Here is an 18017-nt window from a genome sequence, read left to right on the forward strand (position 1 = left end):
AATATATCCTTGGTGGTGGGGTCCGTTTGGAGGTGGCGGAAATGACGGCGGATGATATGTTGTATATGGAGGTTGGTGGGGTGGTAGGTGAGAACCAGTGGGGTTCTGTCTTGGTGGTGGTTGGAGGAGCGGGGCTCAAGGACGGAGGAGGGGAAGTGGAGGAGATGCGGTGGAGGGCATCGTCGATCACATCTGGGGGGAGTCTGTGGTCCTTGAAGAAGGAGGCCATCTGGGCTGTGCGGTGTTGGAACTGGTCCTCCTGGGAGCAGATGCGGCGGAGACGAAGGAATTGGGAATATGGGATGGAGTTTTTACAGAGGGTAGGGTGGGAGTCAGTCGGTTTATAGTAGATGTCTGTGTTGAGTCGGTCGCCCGAGATAGAAATGGAAAGGTCTAGGAAGGGGAGGGAAGAGTCTGAGACAGTCCAGGTGAATTTGAGGTCGGGATGGAAGGTGTTAGTAAAGTTGATGAACTGTTCAACCTCCTCGTGGGAGCAGGAGGCAGCGCCGATGGGGAGGTCATGTTTGACAAACCTGTTAGAATTCCTTGAAGAGGTGACAAGTAGGTTAGACCAGGGAAACCCAGTGGATGTTATTTTAGACTACTACCTAGATTTCCAAATGGCTTTTGATAAGGTGCCTCATGGGAGGCTGCTGAGTAAGGTGAGGGCCCATGGGTGTTCAAGGTGAGCTACTGGCATGGATTGAGGATTGGCTGTCTGACAGAAGACAGAGAGTTGGGATAAAAGGTTTTTTTTCAGAATGGAAGCTAGTGACGAGTGGCGTCCCGGGGTTCAGTGTTAGGGCCGCAGCTGGTCACTTTATATATTAATGATCTGGATGAAGGGACTGGGGGCATTTGGCTAAGTTCGCTGATGATATGAAGTTAGGTGGACAGGCAGGTAGTACTGAGGAGGTGGGGAGGCAGCAGAAGGATCTAGACAGTTTGGGAGAGTGGTCCAGGAAATAGCTGATGAAATTCAACGTGAACAAATGCGAGGTCTTGCACTTTGGAAAAAAGAATACAAGCATGGACTACTTTCTAAACGGTGAGGAAATTCATAAAGCCAAAGTACAAAGGGATCTGGGAGTGCTAGTCCAGGATTCTCTAAAGGTAAACATGCAGGTTGAGTCTGTGATTAAGAAAGTGAATGTAATGCCATCATTTATCTCAAAAGGGTTGGAATATAAAAGCAGCGATGTGCTTCTGAGAATTTATAAAGCTCTGGTTAGGCCCCATTTAGAATACTGTGTCCAATTTTGGGCCCCACACCTCAGGAAGGACATAATGGCACTGGAGCGTGTCCAGCGGAGATTCACACGGATGATCCCTGGAATATGATGAGCGGTTGAGGATCCTGGGATTGTATTCATTAGTGACTAGAAGGTTGAGGGGAGATCTAATAGAAACTTACAAGATAATGTATGGCTTAGAAAGGGTGGACACTGGGAAGTTATTTCCATTAGGCAGGGAGACTAGGACCCATAGGCACAGAAATAGAGGGGGTCAATTTAGATCGGAAATGCGGAGACATTTCATCAGCCAGAGAGTGGTGGGCCTCTGGGATTCATTGCCACAGAGTGCAATGGAGACTGGGACATTAAATGTCTTCAAGGCAGAAATTGAAAAATTCTTGATCTTACAAGGAACTAAGGGCTATGGGGAGAGTGCGGGTAAGTGGAGTTGAAATGCCCATCAACCATGATTAAATGGTGGAGTGATCCTAATGGGCCGAATGGCCTTACTTCCACTCCTATGATTTATGGTCTAATAACCCTCACATTCCTGTCTCTCTCTCTCTCAGTCTCCCACACTTTCCCCTTTCTCTCACTGTCTCACACACAGCCTCCAACACATCCCACTCTCTCTCTCGCAGTCTAGCACACACACACACCCCTTCACACACAGCCTCCCACACTCCCCTCTCTCTTTCTCTCACAGTCTCCTACACACACCCCCCACACAGCCTCCCACACTCCCCTCTCTCTCTCACAATCTCCCACGCACCCCCTCACACAGCCTCCCACGCTCCCCCCTCTCTCTTTCTCTCACAGTCTCCCACACACACCTCTCTCATTCTCCCACACTCTTCCGCTCCCCATTCTCTCACAGCCTCCCAGACTCACCCTCTCTCTCATTCTCTCACAGTTCCCCACACACACTCCCTCACTCTCTCTCTCTCTCACAGCCTTCCAACACTCCCCTCTTTCTAATAGCCTCCCACATTCTCTGTCTTGTTCACTGCCTTCCAGTGTCTCTATCTCTCCCTCACCCACACAGATTTCCTCACTCACACACAATCACAGCTCTGTGTGCTCAGGCAGCTGGATCCACCATTTTCAATCTGGGCATTTACCCATGCTCCCAGCCTCACCCTCACTCCCTCTACCTCATCCTCATTTCCTCCTCCTTTGTCATTCCCACTGCCTTTTCCCCACTCCCACTCCCAGCCTTGTCCTTAGGCCAGTTTGTCTCCTGTCCCCACAGCAGCCTGAGTGCTACTGCCCTCACATCTGAAGCTGAATGAAGGTTCACACACCTCACTGCTTCTTCAGAGGTGGGCCCCTGACCAGACGTACTGCTCTTTGCACTATCAATTTGACAACATGGGTTCCAGGCTGGATTGGGGCCCTCATTGATATGCTTTGGGTTTCTGAGCTGCCCATTAACCAAGCCTGACCTTGAACGACAAGGGCAGCAGATGGAATGGAACACCAGCATCTCCTAGTTCCCCTCTAAACCCCTCATTGAAAATATATCACCATCCCTTCATTGTTGCTGGGTCAAAATCCTGGAAATCCCTCCCTCAGGGCATTTTGAGTCAAGAGGAAGACAGCTCACCACCACCCTCTCAAGGGGCAAATAGGGATAGGTAACAAACACTGGCCTGGAGTGGTCAAAACCCAAATCCAATGGGAAACATTAGGCTGCAAGACATAGACATTTGTTTCTGTGGTGTCTATTCAAGGTTGCTTTTCCAGTTCGTAGCTGAAATGAATACCTCACTCGATAATAAGCTTTGGGGAATTTCTGCAGGTGCCTCTGAGGGCCTGTGCTGTGGGCTGTCCGGATACCCCCTTCAACTTCTCCACACACCTCCCCTCCTCCAGCTGGGGCTGTGTGGGTGGGGGGAGAAATCTGGAAGAACTGCCCCTTAAATACTTTCCATATTTGTCCAAAAGGACTCGATTCGCGAGCATCAACGCCCTACACACACACATACACACAGCGTCTCGTTAGGAGCGGCTGGAACGGGGGGAAAAAAAAAACAAAAGCCATGGGAGCGGACGGCAAGCAGCCGGAGAGAGAGCAGGGCAGAGACGGCGGGGAGAGCCCGGCGGCGGAGCCTCAGAAGAGCAGGCCAGGAGAAAGCAAAGCGGGAAGCGAGGAAGACGCTCACAAGTGTTGTGGCTGCCGCTTCCCCATCCTCATCGCCTTGTTGCAACTGGTCCTGGGCATTACCATTGCAGTGGTCGCCTTCATAATGAAAACTATCAGCTCCTCCTTGCTGGCCAGGGACACCCCGTACTGGGTTGGCATCATTGTAAGCAGTGTGTGTTTTTTTTAAAAACAAATATATCCCCTCCCCCATATCAACATACAAAACCACTGCTTTTTCTTTTGCAATGTCTGCTTCACAACTCCCGCTTCAAACCGATGCATGCCAGACAGTGTTGTTTCGCATTTGCGGTGGTCAGTGCTGAGGGCTGTGTGTTTTTTCCCCCAGGGCTGTTGCAAACATACGGCGGACACATTGTGTCTTGTGACAATCGCCTGGGATACAATGTTCCCGCTGCCAGCCACCGGAGTGTTACATTGTAGCGGGAGGGAGCCAGCAGAACGGGGCAGGCGGGAAAGCGAGCATTTTCCAACGGGACTCAAATAATTCACCAAATCAACGCCGTGGCAGGGCTTGCAAAAGGGAGGTCACTTTTCATCCAACTCACTTTTAAGATACGGTGCAAATCTTTTGGTTACTGTCAACCCCTTTATTCCCACGACACAGAGAGAAAAAAAAATGATTCTACTGTCAGCCACTTTGAATACCGAAAATTGACTATTGTAACTTTTTCCAAGTCTTAACGAAACAGTTGGAGTTTAGAAAAAGTCAGATGTATTTTGGCAGCCCTTCCCTAGAGGGATTTGGAAAACAAATAGTGGTGAATAATAATAGCTACATGAAACTTCAGCTGCTTTCGACATGTTGGTGGGCGAGGTGGGGAGAAGTTATACAATGTTGCTCTCTGGTAGGAGTGACGAATCTGATTGTGGTTCAATGCATAAAACTATTACTTTTCTTTACAATGAGACACTAAATGCATTTTGCTACCACTCCGTTCCACTTATTTACAACGCTGACATAATCAAAGATCCTGCAACCGTACAGCCATGTTGCGTTCTTAATTGAGATACCGAATGGAAATGCATTCAAAGCGCTTCAGTGCCAGCTGAGAGAAATTTGAGTGTGACACGTTCATGTACGCGCTTTCCATTAGAAATGTGGATGCTGGAATTTATAATATACAGCTTCACAATCAGGGTTGATCTATATCTGTCTGCTTTGGTCCACACTGCTACCTCTGAAGATACCAGTTGTTTTTGACTCACTATGATTAATTTTAAAAGTCGTTATTGCATAACGTGTGTTTATTTTTCATTTAAAATCGTTTACAGGATGTGGGTGTTACTAACAAGGTCAGCATTTGTTGTTAATGTCTAATTGCTCATGAATTGAGTGGTTTGTCGGCCATTCCAGAACGCAGTTAAGAGTCAGTCACGTTAGAGTTGAGAAGAATAAATGACAACCTTAATCAAACACATAAGATTCTTATTCTGGATTAGTGGTGCTGGAAGAGCACAGCAGTTCAGGCAGCATCCAACGAGCAGCGAAATCGACGTTTCGGGCAAAAGCCCTTCATCAGGAATAAAGGCAGTGAGCCTGAAGTGTGGAGAGATGAGCTAGACGAGGGTGGGGGTGGGGAGAAAGTAGCATAGAGTACAATGGGTGAGTGGGGGAGGGGATGAAGGTGATAGGTCAGGGAGGAGAGGGTGGAGTGGATAGGTGGAAAAGGAGCTAGGCAGGTCGGACAAGTCATGGGGACAGAGCTGAGCTGGAAGTTTGGAACTAGGGTGAGGTGGAGGAAGGGGAAATGAGGAAACTGTTGAAGTTCACATTGATGCCCCGGGGTTGAAGTGTTCCGAGGCAGAAGATGAGGCGTTCTTCCTCCAGACGTCTGGTGGTGAGGGAGCGACGGTGAAGGAGGCCTAGGACCTCCATGTCCTCAGCAGAGTGGGAGGGGGAGTTGAAATATTGGGCCACGGGGCAGTGTAGTTGATTGGTGTGGGTGTCTCGGAGATGTTCCCTAAGGCGCCCAGTCTCCCCAATGTAGAGGAGACCACATTGGGAGCAATGGATACAATAAATGATATTGGTGGATGTGCAGGTAAAACTTTGATGGATGTGGAAGGCTCCTTTAGGGCCTTGGATAGAGGTGAGGGAGGAGGTGTGGGCGCAGGTTTTACAGTTCCTGCGGTGGCAGGGGAAAGTGCCAGGATGGGAGGGTGGGTCGTAGGGTGGGGGCGTGGACCTGACCAGATAGTCACGGAGTGAACGGTCTTTGCGGAAGGTGGAAAGGAGTGGGGAGGGAAATATATCCCTGGTGGTGGGGCCTTTTTGGAGGTAGCGGAAATGTCGGCGGATGATTTGGCATAAGATTCTTAGACGACTAGACAGGGTAAATGTGGACAGGTTGTTTACCCTTGTGGGAGAGTCGAGGACCAGAGGGCTTCATCTCCAACAAAGTGAAGATTTAAGGCAGCGTCAGAGTCATACGGCAGAGAAACAGACCCTTCAGTCCATGTTGACCATAATCCCAAACTAACTAGTCCCACCTGCCTGCGCTTGGCTCATATCTCTCCAAATATTTCTTATTCATGAGCTTACATTGTAACTGTACCTGCATCTACCACTACATCTGGAAGTTCATTCCACACACAAACTGCTGGCTGTGTAAAAAAAGTTGGCCTTCATGCCCTTTTAAAATCTTTCTCCTCTCACCTTAAAAATATGCCCCCCAGTCTTGAAATCTCCCACCCTGGGGAAAAGACACCTGCTATTCAACTTACCTATACCCCTCATGATTTTAAAAACTGATGAGGAGGAACGTCTTGTCTTGGGAATAGTGAATCTGTGGAATTGTTTACTACAGAAGGCGATCAAGGCTGGAGACATTAAATGTGCTCAAGGCTGAGATAGAGTTTTAATCAGTAACAGCATCAAGGGTTATGGAGAAAAGGCAGCACAGTGAAGCTGAGGATAATTGGATTAGCCATGATGGCGGAGCAGGCCTGAGGGGCTGAATGGCCTACTTCTGTTCCTCTGCCTTATGGTCATTGGGTTTGAAGTCACACATGGGGAAGACCAGATAAGGAGGCTAGATTTTCTCCCCTAAAGCTTGTTATTGAACTAAATGGGTTTTTCCTGACAAGCGATGATAATTCCTAGTCACCGTCATTGAGCCTTATGTGCCCAGAGCATTAAAATGGGCCTCTGCTTGACTAGTCTGTAACCAGTGTGTATCTCTATCAACTGCTCCATGTTGTCTTTTAATTAGATTTCTACTGTTACTTTGTCTTCTATCATGACTCAGTATTCAGCAGAAAGCTACTAACTATTTCTATAATAATGTCAAGCTGTTATCCAGCTTAATGGATGATATTTTGAGATCTGCTCTACATAACATGGAATTAAAATTTAACCAAAGCTCCCACCTGCTTTGTTTCAAATTCACACAGGACTCCACTGAGCTATTCCCATGACACTGTGTGACTTCCTGCATTATAGTTATTTATAAATGTAATTTGTCCTCAGAGTCACAGTTTTGTTGCAGTGGCCAAGAAATCTTAAATCTTTAAGATATGTTAAAATTTTAGAGGCTGGGTAGATTTGAATTGGTTGATGATCTCAGGTTTTGCTTGGAGTAACTGGGCAGTAATTAATCTGTGGCCTTAAAGGGACAGATTTTTTAGGGCCTGTTGTGGTCCAGTGGTACTGTCCATACTCTGGGCCAGCAATATGCAACAATGTTACATAGAAAATAGCTACAGTTATCCTGTAGCAGCACAATGCTGTGATTTAGCAGGAACTGTTTCCATGAGCAGTAGATTATCTAATATAGAGTGAGTAATGTCATAGAGTCATAGAAATGTACAGCATGGAAACAGACCCTTCGGTCCAACCCGTCCATGCCGACCAGATATCCCCACCCAATCTAGTCCCACCTGCCAGCACCCGGCCCATATCCCTCCAAACCCTTCCTATTCATATACCCATCCAAATGCCTCTTAAATGTTGCAGTTGTACCAGCTTCCACCATGTCCTCTGGCAGCTCATTCCATACACGCACCACCCTCTGTGTAAAAACGTTGCTCCTTAGGTCTCTTTTATGTCTTTCCCCTCTCACCCTAAACCTATGCCCTCTAGTTCTGGACTCCCTGACCCCAGGGAAAATACTTTGTCTATTTATCCTATCCATGCCCCTCATAATTTTGAAAGAGACTGGGCAACTATCCGCTATTCCTTTGCACAACAGTTGCTTTCAAATGTTTTTGTGTGTGGATCATCTTCAAATATCGACACATCCCTTGTCCTAACTTTCAAAAGAAATTGCCGAAAAGGAAACGGGTTTGTCATTGTGGAATGGAAGTGATTCCGTGGTAATGCAACAGACAGGATGCAGAAGCAAATTGGCCTGAAATGCTAACTCTTGACTTCTTACCATGGATGCTGCCAGACCTGCTGAGCTTTTCCAGCAATTTCTGTTTTTGTTTCAGCATCCAGATGATTGATTGCATTTCTGTCAAAACTATCAGAAACTCCTCTTTGCAGTGGAAAGGCTGATGGTTTGACACAAGTTGTTATTTGTGCTTCAGTATTACTGAAAGCAGAGTGTCCTTAAAATGTCTCCTTATGCTTCAACTGCCCTGTGATATGCAACTTCCAGGATTAGTGTTGCTGGAAAAGCACAGCAGGTCAGGCAGCATCCGAGGAGCAGGAAAATCGACGTTTCGGGCAAAAGCCCTTCATCAGGAATACAGGCAGAGAGCCTGAAGGGTGGAGAGATAAATGAGAGGAGGGTGGGGGTGGGGAGAAAGTAGCATAGAGTTCAACCTTCATCCCCTCCCCCACTCTATGCTACTTTCTCCCCTCCCCCACCCTCCTCTCATTTATCTCTCCACCATTCAGGCTCTCTGCCTGTATTCCTGATGAAGGGCTTTTGCCCGAAACGTCGATTTTACTGCTCCTCGGATGCTGCCCGACCTGCTGTGCTCTTCCAGCACCACTAATCCAGAATCTGGTTTCCAGCATCTGCAGTCATTGTTTTTACCTATATGCAACTTCCAGATGGACAGGGAGAGAGCATCCCAGTTTCCAGTCCAGAGGAACCTGCTGCTTCTATAGTTTCATTCCTTTCTTAAATTGGTTTCTTTCACTTATTTTGAAAGTAAGAAAGATTGGGGGGAAATGAAAAAAGCAAGTTGGTGAGCTCTAAGACCTTAAATGAGAGTCAAGAGTGAACACGGTCTGGGGGGAAGTGATTCAAATCTGGTGAGAGCAAATTGGCCACCAGCCGAAAGGAGGACATAAAAGCAAATGGCTGATTCAATCTCACTCACTTCATGCTACTAGCCAAACCAAACGTTAGTCCCAATATCTGAAGGTTTCAAGATTTTAGTAGGCCAGGCGAATACATCAAACCGCATGTGTGAGTGAGGAACAGGATTAGACCATTTTGCACAGCTGCTGAATAAGACCATAGGTGATGTTTGTATGTTGAATGATGTCTTACATCCTACCCTGAAAACCAATGAAGAGAATTAATGTGGGAGTCAAAGCATTTGGGGTTAGGAATCATGGTGGTTTAATTGGAACAGTGTGGAATGGATTGAAGAGATCTTCAGTTCTTGACTGAATCTTCCTGAGAGGAAGATCTCAATGGGTTGGTCAGATGGTCGATCAGTAGCAGATGGTATTTAACCCTGATAAGTGCGAGGTAATGCACTTAGGGGAAAGAAGCAAGATGAGGGAGTATTTAATGAATGGCAGGACACTGGGTAGCTCAGAGGAACTGAGTGATCTTGGGGTATAATTATTCACAGATCCCTGATGTCAGCAGAGCATGTGAACAGGATAGTTAAGATGGCATGTGGGATACTTGCTTTCATCAGTCACGGCACAGAATATAACAGCAAGGAGGTCATGATGGAGTTGTACAGAGCGTTGGTCAGGCCACAGCGGGAGTATGGTGTGCATTTCTGGTCACCTCACTGCAGGAACAATGTGATAGCATTCTCTGAAGGGCCGTACAGAGGAAGTTCACCGGGATGTTTCCTGGGATGGAGAAATTGAGTTATAGAAACCAGACAGGCTTGGACTGTTTACTTTGGAGCAGACAACACTGAGGGGGCGGACATGATTGAGGAGTATAGGATTCAGAGGGGTATGGACAGGGTGAGTAGAGAGCAGCTGTTCCCCTTGGTTGAGGGGGTCAATCATGAGAAGGCATTGTTTTGGGGTAAGGGGCAGGAGATTGAGAGGGGAATTGGGGAAAAGCCTTTTTCACTCAATGGGTGGTGGAGGTGTGAAGTACACTGTCTGGGAAGGTAGTGGATGCTGGAAACCTTACAACCTTTAAAAAATATTTGGATGAGCATTTCAAATATCACAGCATTCAAGGGTATGGGGCAAGTGCAGGAAATTGGGATTAGCGCATTTTTACTGGTAGTTATGTCAGTACAGACTCAATGGGCTGAAGGATCTTCTCTATGCTGAATGAATTAATGAACCTAAAAACATGATTCCCTCAACCAATTATATTTGCTCCACAGAAAGTTCTTCATGCAGAGAGTGATAAAAATGTGGAACATTCTACTGTAGCAAGTGGTTGCAGAACGCAGGATGGTAATATTACTGGGCTCATCATCCAGAAGTTGCCATTGATTGTCTGGGTACTTGCAATAGTGGCTGGTGGGATTTGAACTGGATTAATAAACATGGAATACAAAGCTAGTCACAGTAAAGACTACCACTGTTACCGATTGTTAATAAAAACCATACTCCTGAGGGGAAGAAATCCGTTGTACTTATCTACCTGGTCTGTGTGTGATTGAGCAAGCCCATTCAGTTCGTGGGTGGTTGAGGGTGAATGAGAAATAGCTGCATCTTATGAACTAATAAACAAAAGCCACATGAGAAGCTGGGTAAGTTAGCTGAGGAGGAAAATAGCAGGATGTGCAGGTTGGATTGGGTGAAGTAGAGTGAGCAGAAGCTCATGTGATGCATGCATCTGTTGGGCTGAATGGCCTGTTGCTTAGCTGCAACTTGTGTGTAATCCCTGATTGCAATTGGGAGAATTAGCTCCAGATTTGTGCCTTTGAGGAAGGTATCAAAGATCTCAATGTAGGTGGGCACTGCAGAGGGTAAGATGCATTATTTACTCTTCCAATTCCATTTAGATTTAGCCCCTCGTTCATTCCCTTCCTTTGTGTTATCATCGCACTTCACCTGGTGGGGGATTGCTTTGGTTTGTTAGTGGTTTAATTTGTCAAAATGGCTGATTTGCTAGTGGTTGATTAAGTGAAAATACCTCATAGACTGCAAGAACCTCTGGAGGATGACTGACGAACTTCGTGCGTGGCTCGGGAAATTTAAATCTGTGACTGCTTTCACTAAGAGTAAACTGAGACAATCCGTTGGAATCATAGAATCTCTACAGTGTGGAAGCAGGCCATTTGGCCTGTCCAGTCCCCACCAACCCTCTGAAGAGGATCCCACCCAGCCCCACACCTCAACCCTAGCCCTGTAATCCCTCAATTCTGTAACTGATCAAAGACCACTCAGTGGTAAAGTAAACATGGATAAGTTTTACATGAAAATAGGGAGTCCAGAGGGCTAGATTTAAGGTGAGAGGGGAAAGATTTAAAAGGAACTTAAGGGGCATCTTTTTCACTCAGAGGGTGATACGTGTATGGAATGAGCTGCCAGAGGAAGTGGGGGAGGCTGGTACAATTGCAACATTTAAAAGGTATCTGGATGTGTGTATGAATAGGAAGGGTTTAGTGGGATATGGCAAAAGTGAGGACTGCAGATGCTGAAGATTAGAGTTGAGAGTGTGGTGCTGGAAAAGCACAGTCGGTCAGGCAGCATCCGAGGAGCAGGAAAATCGATGCTACAAGTGTAGCGTAGGTTCACGAGGACAATTCCTGGAATGGCAGGATTACCTTACACTGAAAAACTGGAGCGTCTGGGCTTGTATACCCTTGAGTTTAGAAGACTGAGAGGGGATCTGTTTGAGCCATATAAAATTATTAAAGGATTGAACACTCTGGAGGCAGGAAACATGTTTCCGCTGATGGGTGAGTGCTGAACCAGAGGAGAGAGCTTAAAAATACGGGGTAGACCGTTTAGGACAGAGATGAGGAGAAACTTCTTCACCCAGAGAGTGGTGGCTGTGTGGAATGCTCTGCCCCAGAGGGCAGTGGAGGCCCAGTCTCTGGATTCATTTAAGAAAGAGTTGGATAGAGCTCTCAAGGATAGTGGGATCAAGGGTTATGGAGATAAGGCAGGAACAGGATACTGATTAAGGATGATCAGCCATGATCATATTGAACAGTGGTGCAGGCTCGAAGGGCAGAAAGGCCTACTCCTATTGTCTAATATCTATTGTTTTGGGCATCTGGCTCCTCAGATGCTGCCTGACCTGCTGTGCTTTTCCAGCACCATACTCTCAACTTAGAGAGCTATGTGCCAAGTGCTGGCAAATGGGACTAGATTAATTTAGGATATCTGGTTGACATGGACGGGTTGGACCGAAAGGTCTGTTTCCGTGCTGTACAAAAAGGAGAGGTTGGATAAGCTGGGCTTTTTTCACTGGAGCATAGGAGGTTTATAAAATGGTGAGGGGTAAAGTGAATGGGAGGTGTCTTTTCCCTAGGATTGGGGACTTCAAGACTTGGGGCATATTTTTAAGGTGTGAGAGGAAAGATATTAAAAACACCTAAGGGGCAATGTTTTTACACTCAGTGTGGTTTGTGTGTGGAATGGACGTCTGGAGGAAGTGTTGGGTGTGGGTACAGTTACAATGGTTAAAAGACATTTTGATGCGTACATGAATAGGGAATGTTTGGGGGGGTGTGGGCCAAGCGCAGGCCGGTGGGACTAGTTTCGTTTGGGATTTTGTTCAGCATGGACTGTTCAGACTGCAGGGTCTGGTTGAATGCTGTATAAAGTTTGGAGCAATAGTAAATGGGAATTTCAGAAACAATAAACAATTCAAAAGCAAAACAAATTGATCACTTAAAATTAATTATCACTTAGGTGTCAAGCAGCAAAGCCAACTGATAAAACCTTTTGTTTGGTTAAGAAGATAATAGAGAGAGATATAGATTAGGCACCAACTCCAGTCGAGATGATGGGAGTGGGGCAAGCAAAGGAGCTGAATTTAACTAATGTCAGTTTTGGTTTACCCTGTGGCAGTGTGCCCTCTAAGCTCTCCTTGGGACATGTGAAATAAGTGTGCAAATCATCAGTAGGCTGACCCTGAAAGAGAATAATCCTCCTTTTCCATGGGGAAGGCATAGTGGCTGTCTGTATGTGTTTTTGACTCACTTTCAGTCATACACAGAATTATTCTCTCTTGCGCGCACACACACACACACACACACACACACACACACACACACACACAGAATCACTCACATATGGAGCAGATGAAGTGAGCAGCATTTAAGAAAAAATTGTCCGGGATATATCGGCATCATTGGCAAGGCTAACATTTGTTTCCTATCCCTGATTGCTTTGAAATGAGAGGCCATTTCAGAATCAGAACAATGCTCCTGTATGAGGCAGTCGAGAACCAGATTGTTTTTTCCTGGCAATAGTTTTCCTGTTGATGGCTTTATTAAAACTAATTTACTGTTCCAGATTTTTGCCATTAATTTACTGTAAATTCTAACAGCTACTCTGGTAGGATTTGAACCCATGTCTCAGCACTTCAACTCACTCCCAGCAATGAGCTGGCATCTCATTAGGGCAGCACCATGGCTCAATGGTTAGCACTGCTGCCTCATAGAACCAGGGACCCGGGTTCGATTCCAGCCTCAGGCGACTGTCCGTGTGGAGTTTGCACATTCTCCCTGTGTCTGCGTGGGTTTCCTCTGGGTGCTCCAATTTCCTCCCACAATTGAAAGATGTGGAGGTTGGGTGGATTGCCCATAGCGTTCAAGGAAGTTCAGGTTAGGTACATTAGTCAGGGGTAAATGTAGAGTAATAAGGTAGGGGAATGGGTTTGGGTGGTTTACTCTTCAGAGGATGAGTGTGGACTTGTTGGGCCAAAGGGCCTGTTTCCACACTGTAGGGATTCTATGGATTCTGGCAATTTTGATAAAACACAAAACGCATTAAGAATTAGGAGGATATTCTGTTGGGTTTGTTGAAGTTGGTAGGAAAAGGCTCACTTGGAACATAGCACTGGTCTAGTCAGTGAATGGCCTCTTTCTGTGCTTCAGAGTCTGTGCAACATGATGCAGCACAGCACAATGAGTCTTTGAAGTGGGAAAGCCCATTTTGGACCATTGCCAATGACTGGGGAGGCAGAATGTGGTCCTGCAACAAGAATGTTCTGGTTTCCAGAATGCCCAAAGTTAGAAAAATGTCATAGCGTCAGTACCAAAGAAAAACCTTAATGTTGAGAGATCCAATGGTTAATTTCTCCCCGCAAACCAAACCTGGAAGACCTCTCAGTCTTGATTTTGAAGATATTAGTAATAGGATGCAAATCCTTTATTATTTTATAAATGTGTGGTGCAGGGTTTTAATCTTATGGTCGTGATTTATTGAACCAATAATAAAGTAACATTGATAGTTATATAATAAAGATTAATGAACTCTAGTAAGACAAAGTTCCTATAAGGATTAACTATTATTTTCCAATAATGAGTATGAGGTTGTCCTATTGCCATTAATAACTAGTTTGTAGAGAACAAAAAAAAGGGGAAAGTGAGGTTGTGAGAGGTATATAAACAGTTTAGAGAGATATCGACAGGTTAAGTAAATGGGTGAAAAGTTGACATGTGGAGTATAATGTGGGAAAACGTGAAGGTGTTCATTTTGGTAGGGAAAACAAAAAAACAGTAGTATTTAAATGAAATAAAACTGCAGTACAAAAGAACTCTGGGGAACTTGTGCATGATTGGTTGTTGCAGGTTCCAGGGTTTAAATGTTTTAGTAGGGTCAGAGGTGGGGGTAAAAGAGGGGGAGGTGTGGCATTGCTTGTCAAAGATAGTATTACAGCAGTGGAATGGACGATGGATGAAGACTCGCCATCTGAGGTAGTTTGGGCTGAGATTAGAAATAGGAAATGTGAGGTCACCCTGTTAGGAGTTTTCTACAGGCCTCCTAATAGTCCTAGAGACGTAGACGAAAGGATTGCGAGGATGATTCAGGAGAAGAGTGAACGTAATAGGATGGTTGTTATGGGGTCTTTAACTTTCCAGATATTGACTGGGAAAGCTATAGCTCGAGTACGTTAGATGGGTCGGTGTTTGTCCAATGTGTGCAGGAGGGTTTCTTGACACAATATGTAGACAGGTCAACAAGAGGTGAGGCCATACTGGATTTGGTTCTGGGTAACGAACCAGGCCAGGTGTTAGACTTGGAGGTAGGTGAGCACTTTGGGGACAGTGACCACAATTCGGTGACTTTTACTGTAGTGATGGAGAGGGATAAGTGTGCACTACAGGGCAAGAGTTATAGCTGGGGGCAGGGAAATTATGATGCGGCGAGGCATGACTTAGGATGCGTGGCTAGGAAAAGTAGGCTTCAAGGGAAGGGCGCAATCGATATGTGGAGCTTGTTCAAAGCAAACTACTGAGTGTCCTTGATAATTGTGTACCTGTCAGGCAGGGAGGAAAGAGTCGTGTGAGGGAGCCGTGGTTTAATAAGGAATTGGATTCCCTTGTTAAAGTGAAGAGGGCGGCCTATGAAAAGATGAGGCGTGAAGGTTCAATTGCGATTGAGAGTTATAAGGTAGCCAGGAAGGATCTAAAGAGAGAGCAAAGAGCAGCAAGGAGGGGACATGCAAAGTCCTTGGTTGATAGGATTAGGGAAAACCCAAAGGCTTTCTATAGATATGTCAAGAATAAAAGAATGACTGGGGTAGGAATATGTCCAGTCAAGGATAGTAGTGGGAAGTTGCGTGTGGAGGCTGAAGAAATTGGGGAGACACTGAATGAATACTTTTCGTCAGTATTCACTCAGGAACAGGACACTGTTGCCGATGTGAATATTGAGTCACAATTAATTAGAATGGATGGCTTTGAGGTATGTAGGGAAGAGGTGTTGGAAATTCTGGAAAGAGTGAAAATAGATAAGTGCCCTGGGCCTAATGGCATTTATCCTAGGATTCTCTGGGAAGCAAGGGAGGAGATTGCAGAGCCATTGGCCTTGATTTTTATGTCCTCGTTGTCTACAGGAATAGTGCCAGAAGACTGGAGAATAGCGAATGTGGTCCCCTTGTTCAAGAAGGAGTAGGGATAACCCTAGTAACTATAGGCCGGTGAGTCTTACCTCTGTTGTGGGCAAAGTCTTAGAGAGAATTGTAAGGGATAGGATTTATGAACATCTGGATAGGAATAATGTGATCAAGCATAGTCAGCATGGTTTTGTGAAGGGCAGGTCGTGCCTCACAAACCTTACTGAATTCTTTGAGAAGGTGACTAAGGAGGTGAACGAGGGTAAAGCAGTAGATGTGGTGTATATGGATTTTAGTAAGGCGTTTGATAAGGTTCCCCATGGTAGGCTACTGCAAGAAAATACGGAGGTATGGCATTGAGGGTGAGTTGGAGGTTTGGATTAGGAATTGGCTGGCTGGAAGAAGACAGAGGGTAGTAGTTGATGGTCAAGGTTCACCTTGGAGTGCAGTTACCAGCGGTGTTCCACAAGGATCTGTTTTGGGACCATTGCTGTTTGTCATTTTTATAAATGAACTGGAGGAGGGGCTAGAAGGTTGGGTGAGCAAGTTTGCAGATGACACGAAAGTTGGTGGAGTTGTTGACAGTGAGGAAGGATGTGGCAGGTTACAGCAGGATATAGATAAGCTGCAGAGCTGGGCAGAAAGGTGGCAAATGGAGTTCAATGTAGCTAAGTGTGAAGTGATTCACTTTGGTAAGAGTAACAAGAAGAGGGAGTACTGGGCTAATGGTGGGATACTTGGTAGTGTGGATGAGCAGTGGGATCTTAGTGTCCATGTACACAAATCTCTGAAAGTTGCCACCCAGGCAAATAGTGTTGTGAAGAAGGCATATGGCGTACTGGCTTTTATTGGTAGAGGAATTGAGTTCCGGATTCCTGAGGTCATGTTGCAGTTGTATAAGACTCTGGTGCGGCTGCATCTGGAGTATTGTGTGTAGTTTTGATCGCCATAGTATAGAAAGGATGTGAAGGCACTGGAACGGGTGCAGAGGAGGTTTGTTAGGAAGATCGTATGAGGAAAGGCTGAGGCACTTGGGGCTGTTTTCATTGGAGAAAAGAAGGTTTAGGGGTGACTTGATAGAGGTGTACAAGATGATTAGGGGTTTAGATAGGGTTGACCATGAGAACCTTTATCCACGTATGGAGTCAGATATTACGAGGGGGCATAGCTTTAAATTAAGGGGTGGTAGGTATAGGACAGATGTTAGGGGTAGATTCTTTACTCAGTGAGTCGTGAGTTCATGGAATACCCTGCCAGTAGCAGTGGTGGACTCTCCCTCTTTATGGGCATTTAAACAGGCATTGGATAGGCATATGGAGGATAGTGGGCTAGTGTAGGTTAGGTGGGCTTGGATCGGCGCGACATCGAGGGCCGAAGGGCCTGTACTGCGCTGTATTCTTCTATGTTCTATGTTCTATGAAACACAGAGAGCCACAAACAAGGGCAGCAGGTAAACAGGAAAGCTAAAGAAATATTGGCCCTTATTTCAAGGGGGTTAGAGTAGAAGAGTAAGGAAGTCTTACTGCAACTGTACAAAGTGCTGTTGAGACCACATATGTTTGGTCCCCTTGTTTAAGGCAAGATATTTTTCCATTGGAGGCAGTTCAGAGAAGGTGCATTGAGATGATCCCTGGTAAGGAGGAATTGTCTTATGAGGAAAGGTTAAACAGATTGAGTTACTCACTGGAGTTTAGAAGAATGATCTTAAGGGGCTTGACAGGGTCAATGCTGAGAGGATGTTTCCTCTCATGGGAGAGGCTAGGGCCAGAGGGCATAGTCTCAGAATAAAAGGGCACCAGTTTAAAACTGAGAGGAGGAGGAATTTCTTCTCTCACAGAGCTGTGAGTCTTTGGAGCTCCTTGCTGTAGGGCAGAGTCCATTTGTAGGTATAATGCTGGGAGAGAGATTCTTGACCAGTCAGGGAATCAGGGAAAGTGCAGGAAAGTGGATGTGAGGAATGTCACATCAGCCATGATCTTATTCAATGGTGAAGCAGGCTCGAGGGGCCGAATGGCCAACTCCCATTCTTATTTCTTATTTACCATCTTACTTACAATCAATGGATATGCTTAAAAGTCCTTCCACATATCTTTACAATATACAAAAAATCACAGATTCTGCAGAGGCTTTAAAGAAATTCCAAAGTTAGTGCACAGCTTCTGGGTCAAAGGTCATTGCAACTTTAAAGGCTCAAAGTGTCTCCTCGTTAAAAATGTTAATTTTTTTTGTTCTGGACATTTGTTGGTCTAGGTCTCAGATCCATGAATCTAACTTTGTGCAGTTCCCCCTCATACCAGGATGAGCCTGTTCCCTGCTCTGGGACAGGGGGGAGAGATTCAGTCTAAACCCCACTGTCTCCAGCCCAGAATCTCTTCAAATGCTTTTAGCAAAGCTCTCTGACATACTCCATACTGTGTCACATTTTTCAGTTATTGTAGCATCTGATTATACAGAGTGTGGCTTTAGCATCTTGTCTGGATGGAGAAT

General features: G+C 45.7%; 1 protein-coding gene across 1 annotated transcript in view; it reads left to right on the forward strand.

Annotated features, from left to right (window-relative positions):
* The first annotated feature begins 3193 nt into the window (after nt 1–3193).
* sspn (sarcospan (Kras oncogene-associated gene)) overlaps nt 3194–18017 on the forward strand; it is a 30503-nt gene continuing 15679 nt past the window's right edge. The window contains exon 1 of the mRNA XM_060843263.1: nt 3194–3544. Coding sequence (XP_060699246.1) covers nt 3278–3544 — 267 coding nt within the window. The 5' untranslated portion in view covers nt 3194–3277. The remainder of the gene's footprint in view (nt 3545–18017) is intronic.

The sequence above is a fragment of the Hemiscyllium ocellatum genome, chromosome 23 (assembly GCF_020745735.1).
Source record: "Hemiscyllium ocellatum isolate sHemOce1 chromosome 23, sHemOce1.pat.X.cur, whole genome shotgun sequence".
Lineage (NCBI taxonomy): Eukaryota > Metazoa > Chordata > Chondrichthyes > Orectolobiformes > Hemiscylliidae > Hemiscyllium > Hemiscyllium ocellatum.